At 49.6% G+C, this 16,958-nt stretch overlaps 1 protein-coding gene across 1 annotated transcript; it reads left to right on the top strand.

Annotated features, from left to right (window-relative positions):
* The first annotated feature begins 2,919 nt into the window (after positions 1-2,919).
* Positions 2,920-16,868, top strand: esrra (estrogen-related receptor alpha). Its single transcript, XM_086160217.1, has 8 exons — positions 2,920-3,257; positions 4,561-4,683; positions 8,810-9,193; positions 10,079-10,195; positions 10,296-10,409; positions 11,003-11,170; positions 11,374-11,643; positions 13,626-16,868. The coding sequence occupies exons 3-8, from the start codon at positions 8,815-8,817 to the stop codon at positions 13,877-13,879; spliced, it is 1,302 nt and encodes a 433-aa protein (XP_086016343.1). The 5' UTR covers positions 2,920-3,257; positions 4,561-4,683; positions 8,810-8,814; the 3' UTR covers positions 13,880-16,868.
* Positions 16,869-16,958: the final 90 nt, after the last annotated feature.

Raw genomic sequence — 16,958 nt, 5'->3', positions numbered from 1 at the left:
AGTGCAATTTCAGCGGGCCGATTCGAACCCCGATGCTAAATATGAAAGCATTCACGCGCCTTTGCGCCCCGTGCACGTCAGCTGTCTTGTGAGGAATACTTTCCTGGACACAGATCCGCGGGGAGGTACAAGGATTCAGCGTCTTTGCATTGCAAATTGGCTTCCAGAGAGAAAAACCCGTGACTGAAGTACAAAACCTCATCTTGAAGCAGTTGGTCCCCGATCCCCGTCACTGTTCTGCAAAGAAAATCTTTCTTGTTACAAGTAATAGTTTTTTCATTTGGAAAAACAACTGTTTCTGCCTTTGCCTTTTATTTTTTTTTTTTGTACTTTATTAATCCCTTGCAGGAAATTCCTCTCTGCATTTTACCTATCATGGATGAACCACGGTGCATCTAGCGGTGCCAGTTAGGGGTTCAGTGTCTTGCCCAACAACACTTTGACACACGAGTAGGAGCCGGAATCCAACCAGGAACGTTCGGTTCCAAGGACGATCGCTCGACTTCCTGCGCCACACCGCGCTTAAGAAGATTAAATACTGTGTACTGACAAGTTTTTAATATTTCAACCCCCACACCTTGAACCAGCCCGGAGAAACATTTGGTACGAAAAAGGTTAGGGACCGCATTTACCGTCATGGAGCACACCAGCAGATGGCATGCCTTCTCCCCTCTCCAACACTTCAACACATCCGAGGAACTTGTTTATTTGAATATTTGAAATCAGACCTGTCTTTTGTCCCCCCCCCCCCCCCTTCCCCTCCTCTGGCGTTGTAACCGGACGTCAGCAGGCGTCGCTTCCGTCTCTCCGCCGCTTGAGGGCGCTCGCAGCTGCACTCCTCCTGACCTCCAGCTTGAAGGAGAGCCGGTGCCCTAAATATCGCTCTTCTGACGTTGCGCAATTGCGGTTTTCAGAATGACTTCATTCCGCGGAACAGAAGTCGAACTCGGGTCACTATCAGACACACACACACACACACACACACACAAAAGATCATTCAGATTCAGCATCTAAAAAAAAAATCCGTGTAACAGGGTCACAGAGCCTTCACATCCGGTCTGGACGCTCCTCTTTAGGATTCGTCTTTTAACCCCGAAATGCAGCAGGGGTGGGTGTTTAGGTGCAGCCCGTGCTTTTCTTGCCCCACGACTGCAAAATAATAAAAATAAAAAACGGGCTCCTCGGTATTTGTGTAGCCCATCAACTGACACCTGTCCGGGGTCAGGACCCCGCGGTCCGTCCTGCATAGCTCTGCCCTCTTATCATCAACCGCCGTGACGCCCCGCAATCCTCCTTGACGCCCGAAATATATGTTTAAAAAAAAAAAAAGTGGATCAAACGCGAGGCAGGCCGTTTCCGGTCGTGCACGCCCGCTGCACGGCGCGATGCACAGCCCTGCAGAATTGCAGCGTCTGCAGTGGAGCCTCGGTGACCTTGCCTCAAGGTCGCAATGACACCAGCGTCAGACCCCCCCCTCTCTCTCCTGCGCGTGCATGCGTGCGTGAGACCACGGTCACACACACACACACACACACACACACTCACTAAAAAAAAATCTAGCATCTGATTGCTGCTCACCCAGGGGAACCAAGAAAACCGGAAAGAGGATGAAATGTCGTGAAATCAATCTTGGGTGACTTTTCAGTTGCACTTTTTCTTTTCATTATTTAATGGGCACGTTTGGTGACCACCCCCCCTCGCGCACACACACACACACACACACACACACACACACACTACCCCCCCCCCCCCCCCCCCCCGGGTGCCAGCTGTTGCCGGGCAAATTGGCGGATCGCAGAGGCTGCCAGTTTCCAGCGGCAGAGCTCTCAATTGAAAGAGACAAAACAGGGGTTGTGAATGAATTTCGCCCTATATAACGCACACACACACACACACACACACATATATATGTTCCATCCAATAATGATCGCCATCTCCCGTCTCATTTCGGTGACATCCGGCGGCTGGCCGCGCTCCAAAGCGGCGTGGCGTCGGAGGGAGTTGGGTCACTGTCACAAGACCAACGGCATGACTGCATTTTCCATGGAGGTCTGCTCTCTCTCTCTCTCTCTCTTTATCTCTCTCTCTTTATCTCGCTATCTTTCTGCAGCATTTTTGATCACCTCCAAAGACAAAAAAAAAAGAAGTAAAAATAATTTCCTGCAGGGCATACAGGCTACATGGAAGTATTTTTTTTTTCCCTGTTTGCGAGAATATTTTTTCATATTTTTTTTTTAAATGTAATTTAATTAATACTGCATTTTTTTTTTGGAGGATTGTGCAACATTCCCGGGGGTCGAAAGACGCGGGGATCCACCTGCACCCCCTGTTTCCTCGAATGTAAGAAGCAATGAAAGAGAGAGAAAGAGAGAGGGGGGGGGGGTTACACTCCTTCCTCTCCTTTTTTTTCTTTCTTTCTTCTCCCTTTTTTTCTCTCCCCCCACCATCGGCAGCACAAGCACGAGTTGCAGGCTCTTATTATAAAGTCGATGACGCGGACGGTACGCGCGGACGTAACGGAGACAACGGCGGACGCAGATTGTTCCGGGGGGAGGAGGAGGAGGAGGAAGCGACACGGGATGGTCGTCGCGCCGACGTCACCGCGATCAAGCCGGGGAGATTTAAGCTGCGCACCGGAAGTGCTCCGGGTTACGAGTTTTTTCAAAATAAAAGCACGCTTGCGCCCTGGTGCTGTCTCGTAGGGGGGGCGTGTGCGCGGTGCGCGTTAATGGTGACCCCCCCCCCCCATCCACACACACACACACACGCACAAAACACGCACTCTTGCAGCCGAGTGCCGGCGTTGATGTCAATCGCAGTGCGGGGGGGGTTATTTTGAAATCTATTTTAAATACCGGAAGTTGCTGTTTTCACCCCCCCTCCCTCCACACACACACACACACACACACACACACACACTCCGCCTCCACCACCACCTCTAAACCAAACACTCGCCCGCAGGCTCGATTGTGGCAGTCGAGGCGAGATCCCGACGCCGCCGTATCCGGATACCGAACCGAACCGGCGGATCGACCGGAGCTTCGCCGCCGTCTCCTCTTCTTCCTCTCCGGTGACGATGTGAGAAACTCCACGGGGGAACCGGACAGCGCGGATACACCGGATAAATTCCCCACCACCACCACCACACACACACATCGACGGCGGACTTGCCTTGACTTCAGATTGCACACCACACACACACATACACACTCACATACACGTATTACCGGAAGCCTGAGATGTCCTCGCGTCTCCCGGTAAGCAACCGACCGCCGCTGCGGGGAAAGGAGGGGGGTGGGGATGCGGGGCCCGGTGCTCATGTGATTTGTGCGGGGCTGTCAAGTATCTGCACCGTACACCGGATCTGCGGGGCCAAGTTCGTGCCACCACGTTATTGGGTTAGATCGAGTGTGTGTGCGAAAATTTAGATATATTTTGCTCCTCATAGTCACAAGTTAATGAACGTCAGAGGAAGCTGCTATGTGTGTGTGTGTGTGTGTGTGTGTGTGTGTGTGTGTGCATGTGCATGTGCGTGTGCGTGCAATGCTTAATCCTCACACACCAAAAACTCTGCGTTGTCATTTGCACATTGTAATTGTAAAACACGAGATAATGATTGTCATCGTGTGTGTGTGAGGGGGGGCACTTTGGAGAAGTCCCCCCCACACACACATACACATCCTTAGTGTGCGTTTAAACTCCCCGTTAAGTTCTGTGCACGCCGGTCCCGCACCGGGATTGAGATCACCGATCCTAACCGGTAATCCACTTTGGCAATTAACCTTTTCACCGGTCCGGGATCAGCTGGGCAAGGTCACCCCTGGCTGCTGTTCCAGGCGCGTCCACGGCGCGCCGCACACGCAAACCCTGTCACTGGAGTTTCACAAGCAAGTCAATGGAAGGGGGGGGGGGGTCAGCAACACACACACACACTCACACTGGTGCCACCGCCACTTAAACAAGGGTGATAAGGGAGTTAAGCAAAAAAGAAAAGGCCGCCTGCTGATGTTTGACTTTGCATGATGTTCTCAAAACCCCAACATCACTTTTCAGCTGATATCTGATAAAGTTTGGGGCGGAAGGAAATCAACACACACATTTTGCTCCAGGCTGTGTCAAGGATAGTGTTTTTTTTTCCACTCACACACGTCCAGAGCTCAGAGTCACACCTCCTGCTTTTAAACATTAAGTAAAACCGGTCCCTCTCTCAACCTGGGATTTAATTATTTACAGGGAAGGGGGGTTATCTTCAGCTTATGACTTTGTATGAGCGAAGAGACAAGGTGTTGGTGTTGTCCTTCAAGCATTCCTGTGACTTTGACCTTTGGAGCGTGTCACGCAGCGTACGCCGAGGGGGAGGGGGAGCCGCTCGCGTCCAGAAGTCTGAACAGATGCAGCAAGTTTTGGATCTAGTGATAGATTTAAAATGCTTGGGTGTATCTGTCGGGTGTTGCTATTTAAAAGTATTCGTTTCTGAGCTGACGGCGTTAACCATCTGAAGTGTCGCCGGATTGGAAGGTCGTTAAAGAAACTAAAAAAGGAAAAAAATGTTCTTTGCAGGTGTCCTGATAACCGCCGTCGGCAGCCTGCTGCAATAAGGGTCCGTTGATCCGCCACCTGGGGGGGGCGGGAGGAGGAGGAGGAATCACCGATACAGGTTTCAAACTCCACGCCAGCACACAGGTAATCTGTCGCCTCTTTACGACGCCCAAACACGATGCTGGCGTTTTTTTGCTCGCCGAGGTCAGGGGCGGGAGATTGCTGAATGTGCATCGGAAAAAAAAAAAAAAAAAAAACAACTTTGTGGGTGTTTGGTGCGGGCTCGTGGAGCAGCACGGTGACTTTTTTCCAAACAGTTCTGTTGGCCGGATTCGCTTGTCGACCACTTCCTGCATTCAATTGGGGTTCATTGTTAGCCTTTAGAGCTCAATTCAGAGTGCGATTGAATGGTTTACGAGTCGGGGGTAGCTGCTGATTTGTCAGTGGAGCCCAGCAGGATGAAATGTGTGTGAGTGTGTGTGAACCGGGTTCCACGACAATATAGCATTGCTTTAACGCCCATATTTTGCCTTGTTTATGCTTGGGATCCATTACTGTGCCAGCATTTTTTTTTCCAATCCTTTACGGAACCGGAGTTTTTGTCAGGACGGGCAAACAGGGGAGTTGTAAACGGCGACCACGACCTGTCCTTCACCTGGCCGTCGCGTCGAGATGACAAACCCCAGCAACCCATTTCGCATTTATTTCCTTTGTCTCGCTTCTGTTGTGTGCTGTTTGCGATGCATTTAAAAGTCAAAATAGCTATAAAGAGGTCAGGTTTGTTTGCGTTCTTTTTCCCGCAACAATCTCTTCCATTGTTTGCACCCCGTCTCACTAACACCTGTGCTAACATGCTGTGCAAAAGGTGCCCCATTCCGTGTCTGCAACAACTCACCTTACCTGCAAGACGGGCAGGGGCAAAGGTGGTTCTGAGAGCATGGACTGACTGGCGGGTCCAAAAGGTAGCGACGAGACAAAAGGGTGAATGGGATTTCTGGTCAATTTGGATTTGTGCAGGAGGTTTCGCTGAGGCCCCACACAGCAGTTTTTCCACAGACAGGGTCTGTGTTTTGGCAGCCTGTGCTGGCCCCGAAACTCAAATTTTCCACACCCCTGACTGCTGCAGCGTGCAGGCAACAGAGCTGTTTGAATCATACAGGTTAAAACACAAAATTCACCCACCTTTTGTAAGACATCACGTTTTTAAACTGAAATTACAGTATTATTATTTTTTTTCCATAAGGCATCCATTGGTGATCACCTGTGTGTAAACACATAGCAATAACCTGTATTGTGATTTGACGGTTTTTACACGAATATAGGCGGTGTTTTAAACATTTTTTTCTGGACCTTAAGTGTCAAACTGCGGTTGTTTTGAATACAACAGTCGTCCTTCCTCGTTTGTCAGCTGGAGCCCGGCCCATCGCCACACACACACACACATACACACACTCTCACACTCGGCCGACACGCTCAGCTAGCTAGCTAGCCCACTAGCGCCGCCGCTCCGGGAGCTGCCTTCGGCCAAAAACCTGCGCCATGTTGCCGCACCGCGGGGGGATTTGCGCTCTTTACTAGTCACCGCCACCAGGTAAGACGCTTCCTAGTCCGGGTCAGGGCGATAAAAATAACCCCTCATCCCGAGAGGGGAGAGGTGGTCAGTCGGCATTAACATCTAGCTACTCGCGGCTAGCTCGTTAGCTCAGTGTGGCTAGCTAGCTAGCTAGCAATTGGCTAATGCCACCCCCCCTCCCAAACATGCCGGGCACAGTAGTTTACAGTACACACGACACGTTTATATGGCGAGTTAAAACAAAGAAATTGAGCCTGCGGATATTTCTTTTGTTGTAGTTTTTTTCTACAAAGGCTTAGGCACCGCGTGTAAAGAGCTGGGGGTGCAACCGGCTGTCGTCCACTTTGAAACATATTCCGGTTGCCGATTTATCAAACACGGATGTCGACCCGGGCAGGAAAGGGGGAGCGGACACACTTCACCGGGGACCCCCCCCCCCCCCCCCCCAAAAAAAAAGAACCCCCTACAAAAAACAACACGTTATTACAGTTATTAGCCATGCAACCTCGGCTGAAAGTCGTATCAGTTAAAATTCAATCCAAAGGAAACTTTGCACGGGCTGCCTTATGCAAACAGAACCGCTGCATATACCCTGTCATAGCTGTGCATACGTCAAATAAACTTACAAACCACTAAAGGGTTGGCAGTAAACAAGATTAATGCAAGATGTGTGTGTGTGCGTGATGCCTCCCTCCTTTTCTCCTGTGTCTGACATCCCACCCTGGAGATGTCACTCATATCTGACATAGTGCAGGATCCATGGCTTTAGCTCCACGCCAAGGCAGGGAGCCAATGCATCATCCAAGCGCCGCGTTGAGTCTTATGCATATGTGAGGTGGAGAAGATCCTGCTTTTTTTTTCGGCCTCCCTCTTCCAAGCATCACCCACAGTTCAGCCGCTGCGCCCGGCGGCGTGGCGCCTATATTACAGACGTGTCATTAGTTACGACCGTGAATACCGACAGCTCAGTGCCGAGATGTTATTGATAACATGCCGTGAACTCAACGGTCGCTGACTGATGGCTTTTTTTTTTACGGTCAAGGTTGACATGTCTTTCAGCTGTGAACTGGAAGTGGAAGAAGAAGAAGAAAAAGAAACAGCTGTCTATCGGTTGTGCTTGGCGCCTAGTGGTCCAGCTTTTTGAAATCGATGTCGTCACTCCGGCTGAAGGAAAGGAGGGGGTTGGAACTCTGAACTGACCACAAGCCTTTTTCAGCATTGCATCATTTTGCAAATACTCTGTCCTGGCAAAAGGGATTATCAGAGCCGCTGATAGCGAACAGCCGTCCCTCGCGCTTGGGTGCAGCCGGGTTCAGGGATGTTTGCATGAGAACAAGACGCCTTGGGATTGATTGGGGGGTGCGTTTAACTCTGCGGGGACGCCCTCTCATTGTCCTCAATGCACTGATCTATGAGGTCGGAGCTGCGGCGCCACAGTTCAACCGAGGCTCTGCGTAAGGGAGCGATGACTTTGAGCGCACAGAGCCACTTGGTGCAGCCCAGGGGGTGATAAAAACTACCCCCCCCCCCCCTGTCTGCAGCAACTCAATATTAAACACATTTAATTATATTCAAATTCTCGTAGAAGCATTCAACAATATATTTTTTTTCTTCCCCCCTTCTTCTGCTTATGATTAGCCAATCAGGGCATTGCATGCTTGCAGGGACACCATCACTTTGCTGGCTGATAAACAGAGCAAATAATTTCCCATTTCATTATAATTCAATTGAAAATTGAATTGTTTTATCTCCGCACCTCGTCGTCTTAGAGTTTACCTCCGCCACGGAGCGATGAGGAACTACCTCGTGTCTTCCCGGCCAATCGGTGAACAGATTTTTAACGATTGGTTTTTGTCCTAATAAAGGCGATAGGGCGTCGTGGAGGCAGCTGTGGCTGCGGCTCTTCCGCCACCTCCCTCCCGACATTATTTATGTGTCTGAGTGGGGAAGAGCCGACCATCTTTATGATCGCTACGACCTTCGTCCAGTCACCTTGGCTATTTTAATGCCCAGAAATGTCGGCGACGAAGACTTCGCATAGCCCGCACGGCCTCACAGAGACTGTCCGCTTTTAAATTCGGGCCTTAAAACGCTCCGGTTTTATTTGTTGGATGCTTTTTTTTTCTTCGTTTGTTTATTTGCGGCTTGGATCCAGCTGATTAGAAATAAGATATACGCCCTTGTGACGAATGACCTTGTGAGATTGGCGCCCCCATCGGTGCAGAGTGTGCTCCCAGGGAGGGGGACACACCCCCGGTAGTAATGTCCTACTCGTGAATATGGGTCGATTGGTGTTGAGTCAAGAATTAAACACCTCTGCGAACGACATGGGCTAATACCAGGTGGCCCAGAGGAGAGAATAAATCATAAAGCGCCAACCTGTGCTGAAAAATGTTCTCGAGTGGGCAGTTGTATTCGGAGCTTGTGATTTATGAACGGTCTTTGAATTTGTCTCCAGCGGGATTAATATCCAACTTCTAAATAAGACCCCCCCCCCCCCTTCCCACTGCTCTGAAAACCTCTCAAATAATCAGTTTAGATGCAGTTTGTCCCTGTTTACGCATTCCTCGCCTATCTGATCCGAGCAGCCGCTCAGCCAAAATTCGGATTGCGCTCCTTCCCCCTCGTCTCTGAAGGTGAAGAGAAGCAGGAGCCCTGTCGGCTCTGACCCGCCTTTGTTTTGTCTCTGTCCTCCAGACGTCATGTCTTCCAGGGAGCGTCGGTCGGACGTCTACATAAAGGCAGAGCCGAGCAGCCCGGAGGGAGGCGGGGGAGGCCGCACCAGCCCCGGCGGGGCCTCCTCAGATTCCTCTCAGAGCGTCGGCGGTGGAACCCGGGGCGACGGTGGCAAGCGTTACTCGCCACCGCTCTACACGCCGGCGCTGCGGTGTCACTTCAAGGACGAGGCCGGCGACGGGGCGGAGGAGGGGCCCGCTGGAAACGGGGCCGGACGGTGCAAGTACGCCCTGAGCACGCTCCCCAAGAGGCTGTGCTTGGTGTGCGGCGACGTGGCTTCGGGTTATCACTACGGTGTGGCGTCGTGCGAAGCCTGCAAGGCGTTTTTCAAGAGAACCATCCAAGGTGAGCACGTAACGCTGGTCTGGGGGCGGCGTAGAAGTTACTTTCACTTTCATTTTACAGTCACCTACCGTATTTTCCGGACTATTGAGCGCACTTGAATATAAGCCGCACCGGATAAAATTAGATAATATATATGTGTACTTATATAGGCCGCACTTCTCTATAGGCCTCAGATGTCCACGCTATAACATGAGATATTCACACAGAAACCTTCTTTTTTTTTAAACATTTAATTAAATTGATACCGGTAACATCCACAAATACGTACTGGAAATGCTTTTTTTTTCCAAACAATGCCTGTAACACGGCCAATGGAAAAAGATTAATAATAGATAACACAAGGAAAAATCTATCCATCCATTTTCTATCCCCGCTTTGTCCTATTCCAGCTGATCGCTATCTTGGTCTTTCTCTCGCGCACTAAAACCATTAAAGTCGTCTTCTTCGGTGTCGGAATTGAACGGCCTCCGAATTTCACGCTAATTTCATTGGTCTGATGTGACGAAGCTCAATGTTTCGAAGCTGGTTAGCCCAAAAGAAATTCATAAATTAGCTGCGTCATTGTTTAAGCTGCAGTGGAAAAAAGTATCGGCTAATAGTCCGGAAACTATGGTATATTTAAGTGTGTGTGTGAGATTGTCCAAATCCAAAATGTGTACTTTGGCTCTCAGTGAGCCCTTCAGATAGAAATCCATGTGTCTAATGGAAAACAACTCTGCATTCATGTCACCGGCGTTAGGCTGCTGAACAAAGAGTTGTAAGTAGACCGTGGTTTTTAAAAGAGCTGGATTGATCGATGGAAATACGCCTCCATATTTGTGCAGGGGCATCCCATCTCTTCTAGTTTCAGGGGAAAAAAAAATCTCCTCCTTTTCCTCCCTCAAGGTAACATCGAGTACAGCTGTCCGGCGTCCAACGAGTGCGAGATCACCAAACGGCGCAGGAAGGCCTGCCAGGCATGTCGCTTCACCAAGTGCCTCAAAGTCGGCATGCTGAAGGAGGGTGAGCGCCTGGGGACGGGTGTCCCCTCCCCTGCCCCAGATGATCTCTGGTGCGAATTGCGATGTGATAGCTGTAGTAACGCGCCGCTTTCCCGCCGCAGGGGTTCGTCTGGACCGGGTGCGGGGTGGACGACAGAAGTACAAAAGGCGCCCGGAGGTGGAGAACGCTACCTACCAGAGTGCCCCTCTACCGCTGACTAAGGAGACAGAAAAGGGTAGGAGATCACACAGCTCTTCAGTCGCGTAGGCTCACTGTGTTTTTTTTTTTTGTTTGCTTGTTTTTTTTTCTGTGGCGGGCGTCGGGAAGTGAAAAACATGTGCGTGCAGGTGACAAGTCACTACTTGCGACAATCCTCGAGACGTCAAACACAATGACAAAGGAGGGGTTAAAGGTGTCGGCGGCTTGGTTTGGAAGTCTGGGCCGAGCTGCTCTGACTCTTAAGTCGTCTTTTTGGTCAGAGTTGGGTGCCTGGTTTGACCTCCAAGCGCTCGCCCCAGACCTACAGCAGCCTCTGGTGGCAGAAGGAGGGAGCGTGCATCTCCTTGTTATTCTGTCACAAATGTGCTAATTGAATTTTAAATTTACACGACCCAGCTTGCGGCTGACAATTTGCATAAATCTTTCCGCCGCCTTTTAAGACGGATCAAAGCGGGAGAAGAACTTTGTCCCGGTAGACGTTGTTTACTCGGAAGACGCCGCAGCAAAGTGGTTTGGAGCGTGGATGCGTCGCGGGCCGAGGGATTCCAGATCCACATGAGATATGCAAATAGTCGCTGCTGCTAAAAGTATTGCATTTGTTTTTCCCAGGTTCCTCCAACATCATCGTGTCCCACCTCCTCGTCGCCGAGCCGGAGAAGTTGTTCGCCATGCCCGACCCCCTGCAGCCCGACACGGCGCAGCGCACCCTCACGACCCTGTGTGACCTCGCCGACCGCGAGCTGGTGGTCATCATCGGCTGGGCCAAACACATTCCTGGTAAGAGACGGTGGCGGGGTGGTTCACCGATATGGCCGACATGTAAGATGCAATTAAATAAGCCCTTGAATGCGGTTCGGAGGGAAAAGTGTTGGCATGAAATGGGCTCAACTGCAATCTCCAGCCGGGCCTAATTACCCTGATAGATGTGTTTCCTGTTTCCCTTTTTTGCTTCCTTTGGCGCCCTCCCGCCCTCCCCGCAGGCTTCCTGTCCCTCTCCCTCGCCGACCAGATGTCGGTGCTGCAGTCGGTCTGGCTGGAGGTGCTGGTGCTGGGCGTCGCGTACCGCTCGCTCAGCTGCGAGGACGAGGTAGTCTTTGCCGAGGACTTTGTCCTCGACGAGGAGATGTCACGTGTCGCCGGGCTGACGGAGCTGAACGCCGCCATCAGCCAGCTGGCACGCCGCTTCCGCGCACTGAACGTGGACCGGGAGGAGTTTGTCATGCTGAAAGCCATCGCGCTCACTAACTCAGGTACGGTCATGTGGATTGTACACACCAACACCCAATGACCTTCATTCATATATGTTATATATATACATACGTGTCTCCGGTTTCTTGCTTATTACATGCAAACCCAAGTAAGAGTGTCTGGAAACACACTCCAGTGGCCCTTCAAAACACTTCAGCCGGGCCGCTGCGTCCGCCAGACCGCAAGAGTGCCTGCGGCAGAGGAAATATGACACGCTAAATATAATAATTCACTCATGAAGGGCCGATGCCGACAACGCGGCACAGTCTGGCTGTGTCCTCTGACGAAACCGTTTGCAGAATGTTATTGAAGACCGATCCAGTGACGAGGTTGGAGACGCGAGGTGGTTCTGTAATATTTAGCAAACCCCCATCCATGTTAATGCAGCATAAAGTCCTCGCCCGGCTCCGCGAGGACAAAACATCTCTCCACGACTGAACACCCTGTCCTTCACAAAGGTCATCCTTGCCGCAGGATTACCGCATTCCACGTGGTGCTTTTCGGCTAATTGTACCCGATAGATGACAGCCGTGTGTGCGTGTTTTTTTCTTATATATATATTTTCAGTCTCAAGTCGTGTAATTTCTCTCCGACAATTACATCGGCTGATTATTTGACAGCAGAGAGGTGCGCGGGAATCATCCTTTTCCTCGCTTTTTATAATGTCCCGCTGGCGTCCGGCGTTTTTCACTTCTCCGATGATGTCTTGTGAAGTATTCGATGGCCCATTACAGTCCTACCTTGATTTCCGGGATCGACCTTGTAACTCAATTTGGTTCTATGTCAAATTAAATTTACCCATTTAAATGTAGTGAAATGCTACGAATCCATTCCAGACCCCCGGGGTTTGTTACGTGGTTTTAAACCACTTCATAAATATTAAATATAAAAAAAAAAAATCACAATTCATAGTAAAAGAGAAGGCAAAGAAATGAACTGGTTATATTTTCCGTGAAGATCAAACAAAGATACAAGGAGGTCGTGAGTTTTTCATTTTGTGCCCTTAACTTAAATCGCTTAACTTTCTAGCTAAAATGTGTTGCTAAATGTAACATGCGCAAACTAAACTAAACTTCATGTATGAATGCCACTCCTCTTTAAAACCATCAAACCGTCCCCGACCAGTTTTGAATGACTATTTCCGACGCCTTGTCCATCGACGTTCCCGCCGTCAGCTTCACCAAATCCCCGTTAATGTCTCCTGCCTTCTCACCGATCATACCTTTGCTCATGATATCTCACCGACAACAACAACAACTCCTTTGCCTCGGGACAAGTTTACAGCACTCAACCTTGCTCGTGTTTTCCCATGATTTTCTTTGGGCTACCGAACGGTGGGCGGCGCGTCCAACTGTTTTTAAATGGCACTTCATGGACAGCGTCAGCTAAGTCGACGCTCATCCCGCCTACACCCAACTCAGATCGAGGCTCGTATCACAAAGCGAGAACAAAAAAAACACTGAATGACTGCTCGGGTCACGGAAACTTGTAAGTTGATGCACTCGAGGTTCCACTGTGTGTGTCATTTTATAATAAAACTTAGACACAATCGACATGAAAACAACTTCATTTAATTTCCAATCAAAAAAGAGCAACCACCTAGAAAATGCAAAATCTTTCAGGATCATGGACGACTTCTGTTTTTAATCCACTTCACGGACAGCGGCGGCCACCTTAATGTCAAACGCTCATCTTGCTTGCACATAGCTCTGGGCTTGTATCACAAAGCATAAAATCCACCAAGTGACTGCTCGGATCTCAGAAAATCCCTAAAAACGTGCACCGGTAAGTCAAGGTTCCGCTGTATTTGCACGGCGGAGAACAATCTGAAAGGTGGGGCTTCTGTCTTTGCTATCCTAACCTCCTAGGTTCCACTTTGGATTACTGTCAACAGCAGCTCACCTAGCGCACACCCTCGCCACTGTTTGTTTTGCAAATAAAGGCCAACTGTGTTTGTTTCTGTGTCCACTTCTTTTCCCTCCAGACTCTGTTTACATCGAGGACATGGAGGCGGTGCAGAAGCTGCGGGACCTCCTGCACCAGGCCCTGCTTGAACTGGAGTGTCAGCGGCGCCCAGAAGACCCCCAGCGGGCAGGACGCCTCCTCCTAACGTTGCCTCTCCTCAGACAGACTGCCGGCCGGGCCCTTACCACCTTCTACAGCATCAAGACCCGTGGCGGCATCCCCATGCACAAATTATTCTTGGAGATGCTGGAGGCCATGATGGACTCTCCCTAGAGAGGATGGGGCGGCGGCGATCCGGCACAGCGAGAGACTCAACAGAGATCAAGTCTTCACCAGAGTCGTTTGTTAGGGCGGCCGCATTTTAGAGAAAAGGAAAAAAGGGAGGGGTTGTGATCTTCCCTCGTAGGCGACTTGACGGAAGGCAAAGAAGGACCTCGCTAAGTTCATCCCTCTCAGAGGAAAGCGGTCGGTTGCACGGAGCTGCAACAGCAAACTGCGGCGGGAGGTTCCAAGGATCCACATTTGTCCAAATGTGTGAAAGAAAAAAACAAACTGAGAAATCATATAATGCCAAGATATCTTTTTTTTTTTTTTTTTTTTTTTATCTTCTCCCCCCTCCTCCAAATATCCCTGTGCGTTTATTTTTTTTTGTTCCCCCCATCACAGCATCCTGTCGGCAGTTGCGTCGGAAGCACCCCCGACGGGGGGGGAAAACAACAAAACGCTGCAGTCGTTAATGTGGCTTCTCAAACTCTTCTCTTGAAAAACAATGCATCTTTCCATGAAAGCCATAACTACACGTCCGGGGGAGGGCGGAGGGCAGGGGTCGGACTGACGTGCACGCCGGGGGGTGCTTGTATTTACTAGTTTTAGTGTGCCGTTGTAGGCAAATCCATAGGTATTACTTGCAATATGTTAACAGCAATATAACGACTTGGTTATTGTCTGTCACATTTAAAAATGTGGATGAAAAAAGCGGCGGGGGGGCGTCTCGCCATCTGTATGTCAGTAGTTCTCAACTCTGGGTACCCCCCCACCCCTTGAGATGGGAGGGGGGGCATTTTGAGCTTCTGTGTCAGCGAGGCTGGGGAGTTTAGATGGGAGGCCGGAGCCTTGGAGTCGAGAACCGCTGGTTTTACCCCGGCACTCCGATCTTTGAATGGGGGAAAAAAAAAAAGGCCAGCTGTAGTCCACTTTTTTTCCAAGTGTTTGTAAATCCCATCGGCAAACAGAAAAAAAAAAAGGCTTCCATGCAGGCAACACCTTTTGAGTGTCTGCAGCCAGAACCAATAAGCTACTCTTTGAGTTCAGGGAGGAACGCTCTGAGACGACGACTGCCTCTGCCCCCCTCCGCCATCCGACTCCAGCAGCCGGGACGTTCAGTTTAGTTTGGTTGTGGAAAACGTCACATTGTTTTGTGCAGCGCGAAAACCGGGAAACCATGTTGGCCAGGCGTGTTTTTAAGAAAAAAAAAAAGAAATTAAGCTGCGTTGTCCGCAGTCGTGAAGAACACGTAACTCCTCAGCTGGCTCGATGCGAGCTTTCGTGTGTGTTTGTGTGTGCGTGCGTGTGTGTGTGTGTGTGTGTGCGCGCCCGTGACAGGGCTCAGGGCAACAAGAAATGCAACATATGCAAACATCTTCCCTCGGGATGTTTTAAAAAAAATGAAACACGCCTGTCAACATCCTCCAAATCCCCTGCCCTTCAACTTCAATTTGTTAGTACGGTGGCACGCAGTACCCGGTGTGGACTCGGCGGGACGCGTGGAAACCCAGTATCTTGGGGTCGAAGGGCAACGCGAGCCAGAGGCTTTTACTGTAACTGCAGCCATTAGCCCCCTCCCCTTCGCCACTTCTGTGAAAAACATTTAAAGGGAAGAAACCGAACAAAAGTTTTTTTCCCTTCCAGGGATTGAGGGTGGGGGGAAAGGAAGCTGTCGGGTTTTTTGGACGGTTCGCGTCGTGAACGTATCCTGTGGCATGGCGGGCGTGGAAGGCTCTACCTCATGGGTTGGATTCGGGCACGAGGGGAGGGGGGCGGGAGGGTCGTGATCCCTGCAGGCTGACCCTTGCGGGTCGGCTACGCCCATGCAGAACAGTTGGATCAATCATGTCTGACACTGGAGGGCGTGCTAGGAGAGCAGGGGGCGCTCGGAAAGCTGGTGTCATTTTAGCAGCGTCCCGGAGGGCTGACATGTGACTCACCTGAATCTGTTACCCCCCCCCCCCCAACACACACACACACACACACACACAGGCCTCACGTGTAAAACTGCAGCCTTTTTACCCATTGCTACAGATATATTACTACTACTTCTCCTTTTGGCTTTTCCCTTCAGGGGTCGCCACAGCGAATCAGCTTTCTCCATCTTACCCGATTCTCTGTATCCTCCTTTCTCACACCAACTACTTTCATATCCTCTCACTACGTCCATATATTACCACCATCAAAAAAACAAAAACAGTCCCGAATTGCTGGCTAACCTCGTTTGCTGTCAAGATTTTTTTAATTTTTATTTTTAAAGACCTAATATAGAACCCTTGTCCAGCTGCTAAAATACCTGATGATAAAACAACTGTTATTTACAGAGACAGATTTTTCCTTCAGCATACCGCGTATATTTTAGGTCGGAAAGGGGTGTGTGTGGGCGGGGGGTTGGGGGGGTTCATTCGCAGTTTCACTATTTAAATTATGCTGTCATTTGTAGTTTCTAATATATATGTTCGCATCGATACGAAAATGAGCAATACTATAAAATTACCAAACCTCACAGAATTCCTTGTATAGCCACAGTGTACATTTAACATTGCCAGTTGCGAGAAATAGCTACTAAACGTTATATTATTTAGAAGTTCAAAAAAATCAATGTTTGTATTTTGGAAGACTATTTAAATGATTAAATTCTATTTTTTACTCAATTTACTGTTTGTTCGTTGACACTGCTTTTTTTTTGTGTGTGTGATATTGGTTGTGAATTTCTGTGTAGGCAATTATTATTTTTCTTCCCACCCCCCTTCATTTAGATAAAACCAGTTTGATGTCCTTGTCTTAACATGTCCACGTTTAAAAAAAAAAAAAAAAAAAAGAAAGAAAAAAAGAAAAAAGAATCACTGTGAAATAAGTGAAATCTTCTGCTTTCTGGAGCATCAGGGAGCGGGTTAATGTAGGTGCTTTGTGTTGTGCAATAAATGGACACACCACCGCCACACACCGTCTCATCTCTTTGTGCTGTGAGTGTGTGGATGGGGTGTGTCGTAAGGACCTACTCATTTTATTTTCTTTCTTTCTTCAAAAATCATACACGGATAGTCTGATCTTCAGGAGGCCGGAGGAGGTTTTGCACCCCCTGCAG

The sequence above is a fragment of the Fistularia commersonii genome, chromosome 15 (assembly GCF_037954325.1).
Source record: "Fistularia commersonii isolate RoL2024-O1a breed Wild chromosome 15, RoL_Fcom_v1.0, whole genome shotgun sequence".
Classification (NCBI taxonomy): Eukaryota; Metazoa; Chordata; class Actinopteri; order Syngnathiformes; family Fistulariidae; genus Fistularia; species Fistularia commersonii.
This window is presented reverse-complemented; position numbering and strand designations above follow the sequence as displayed.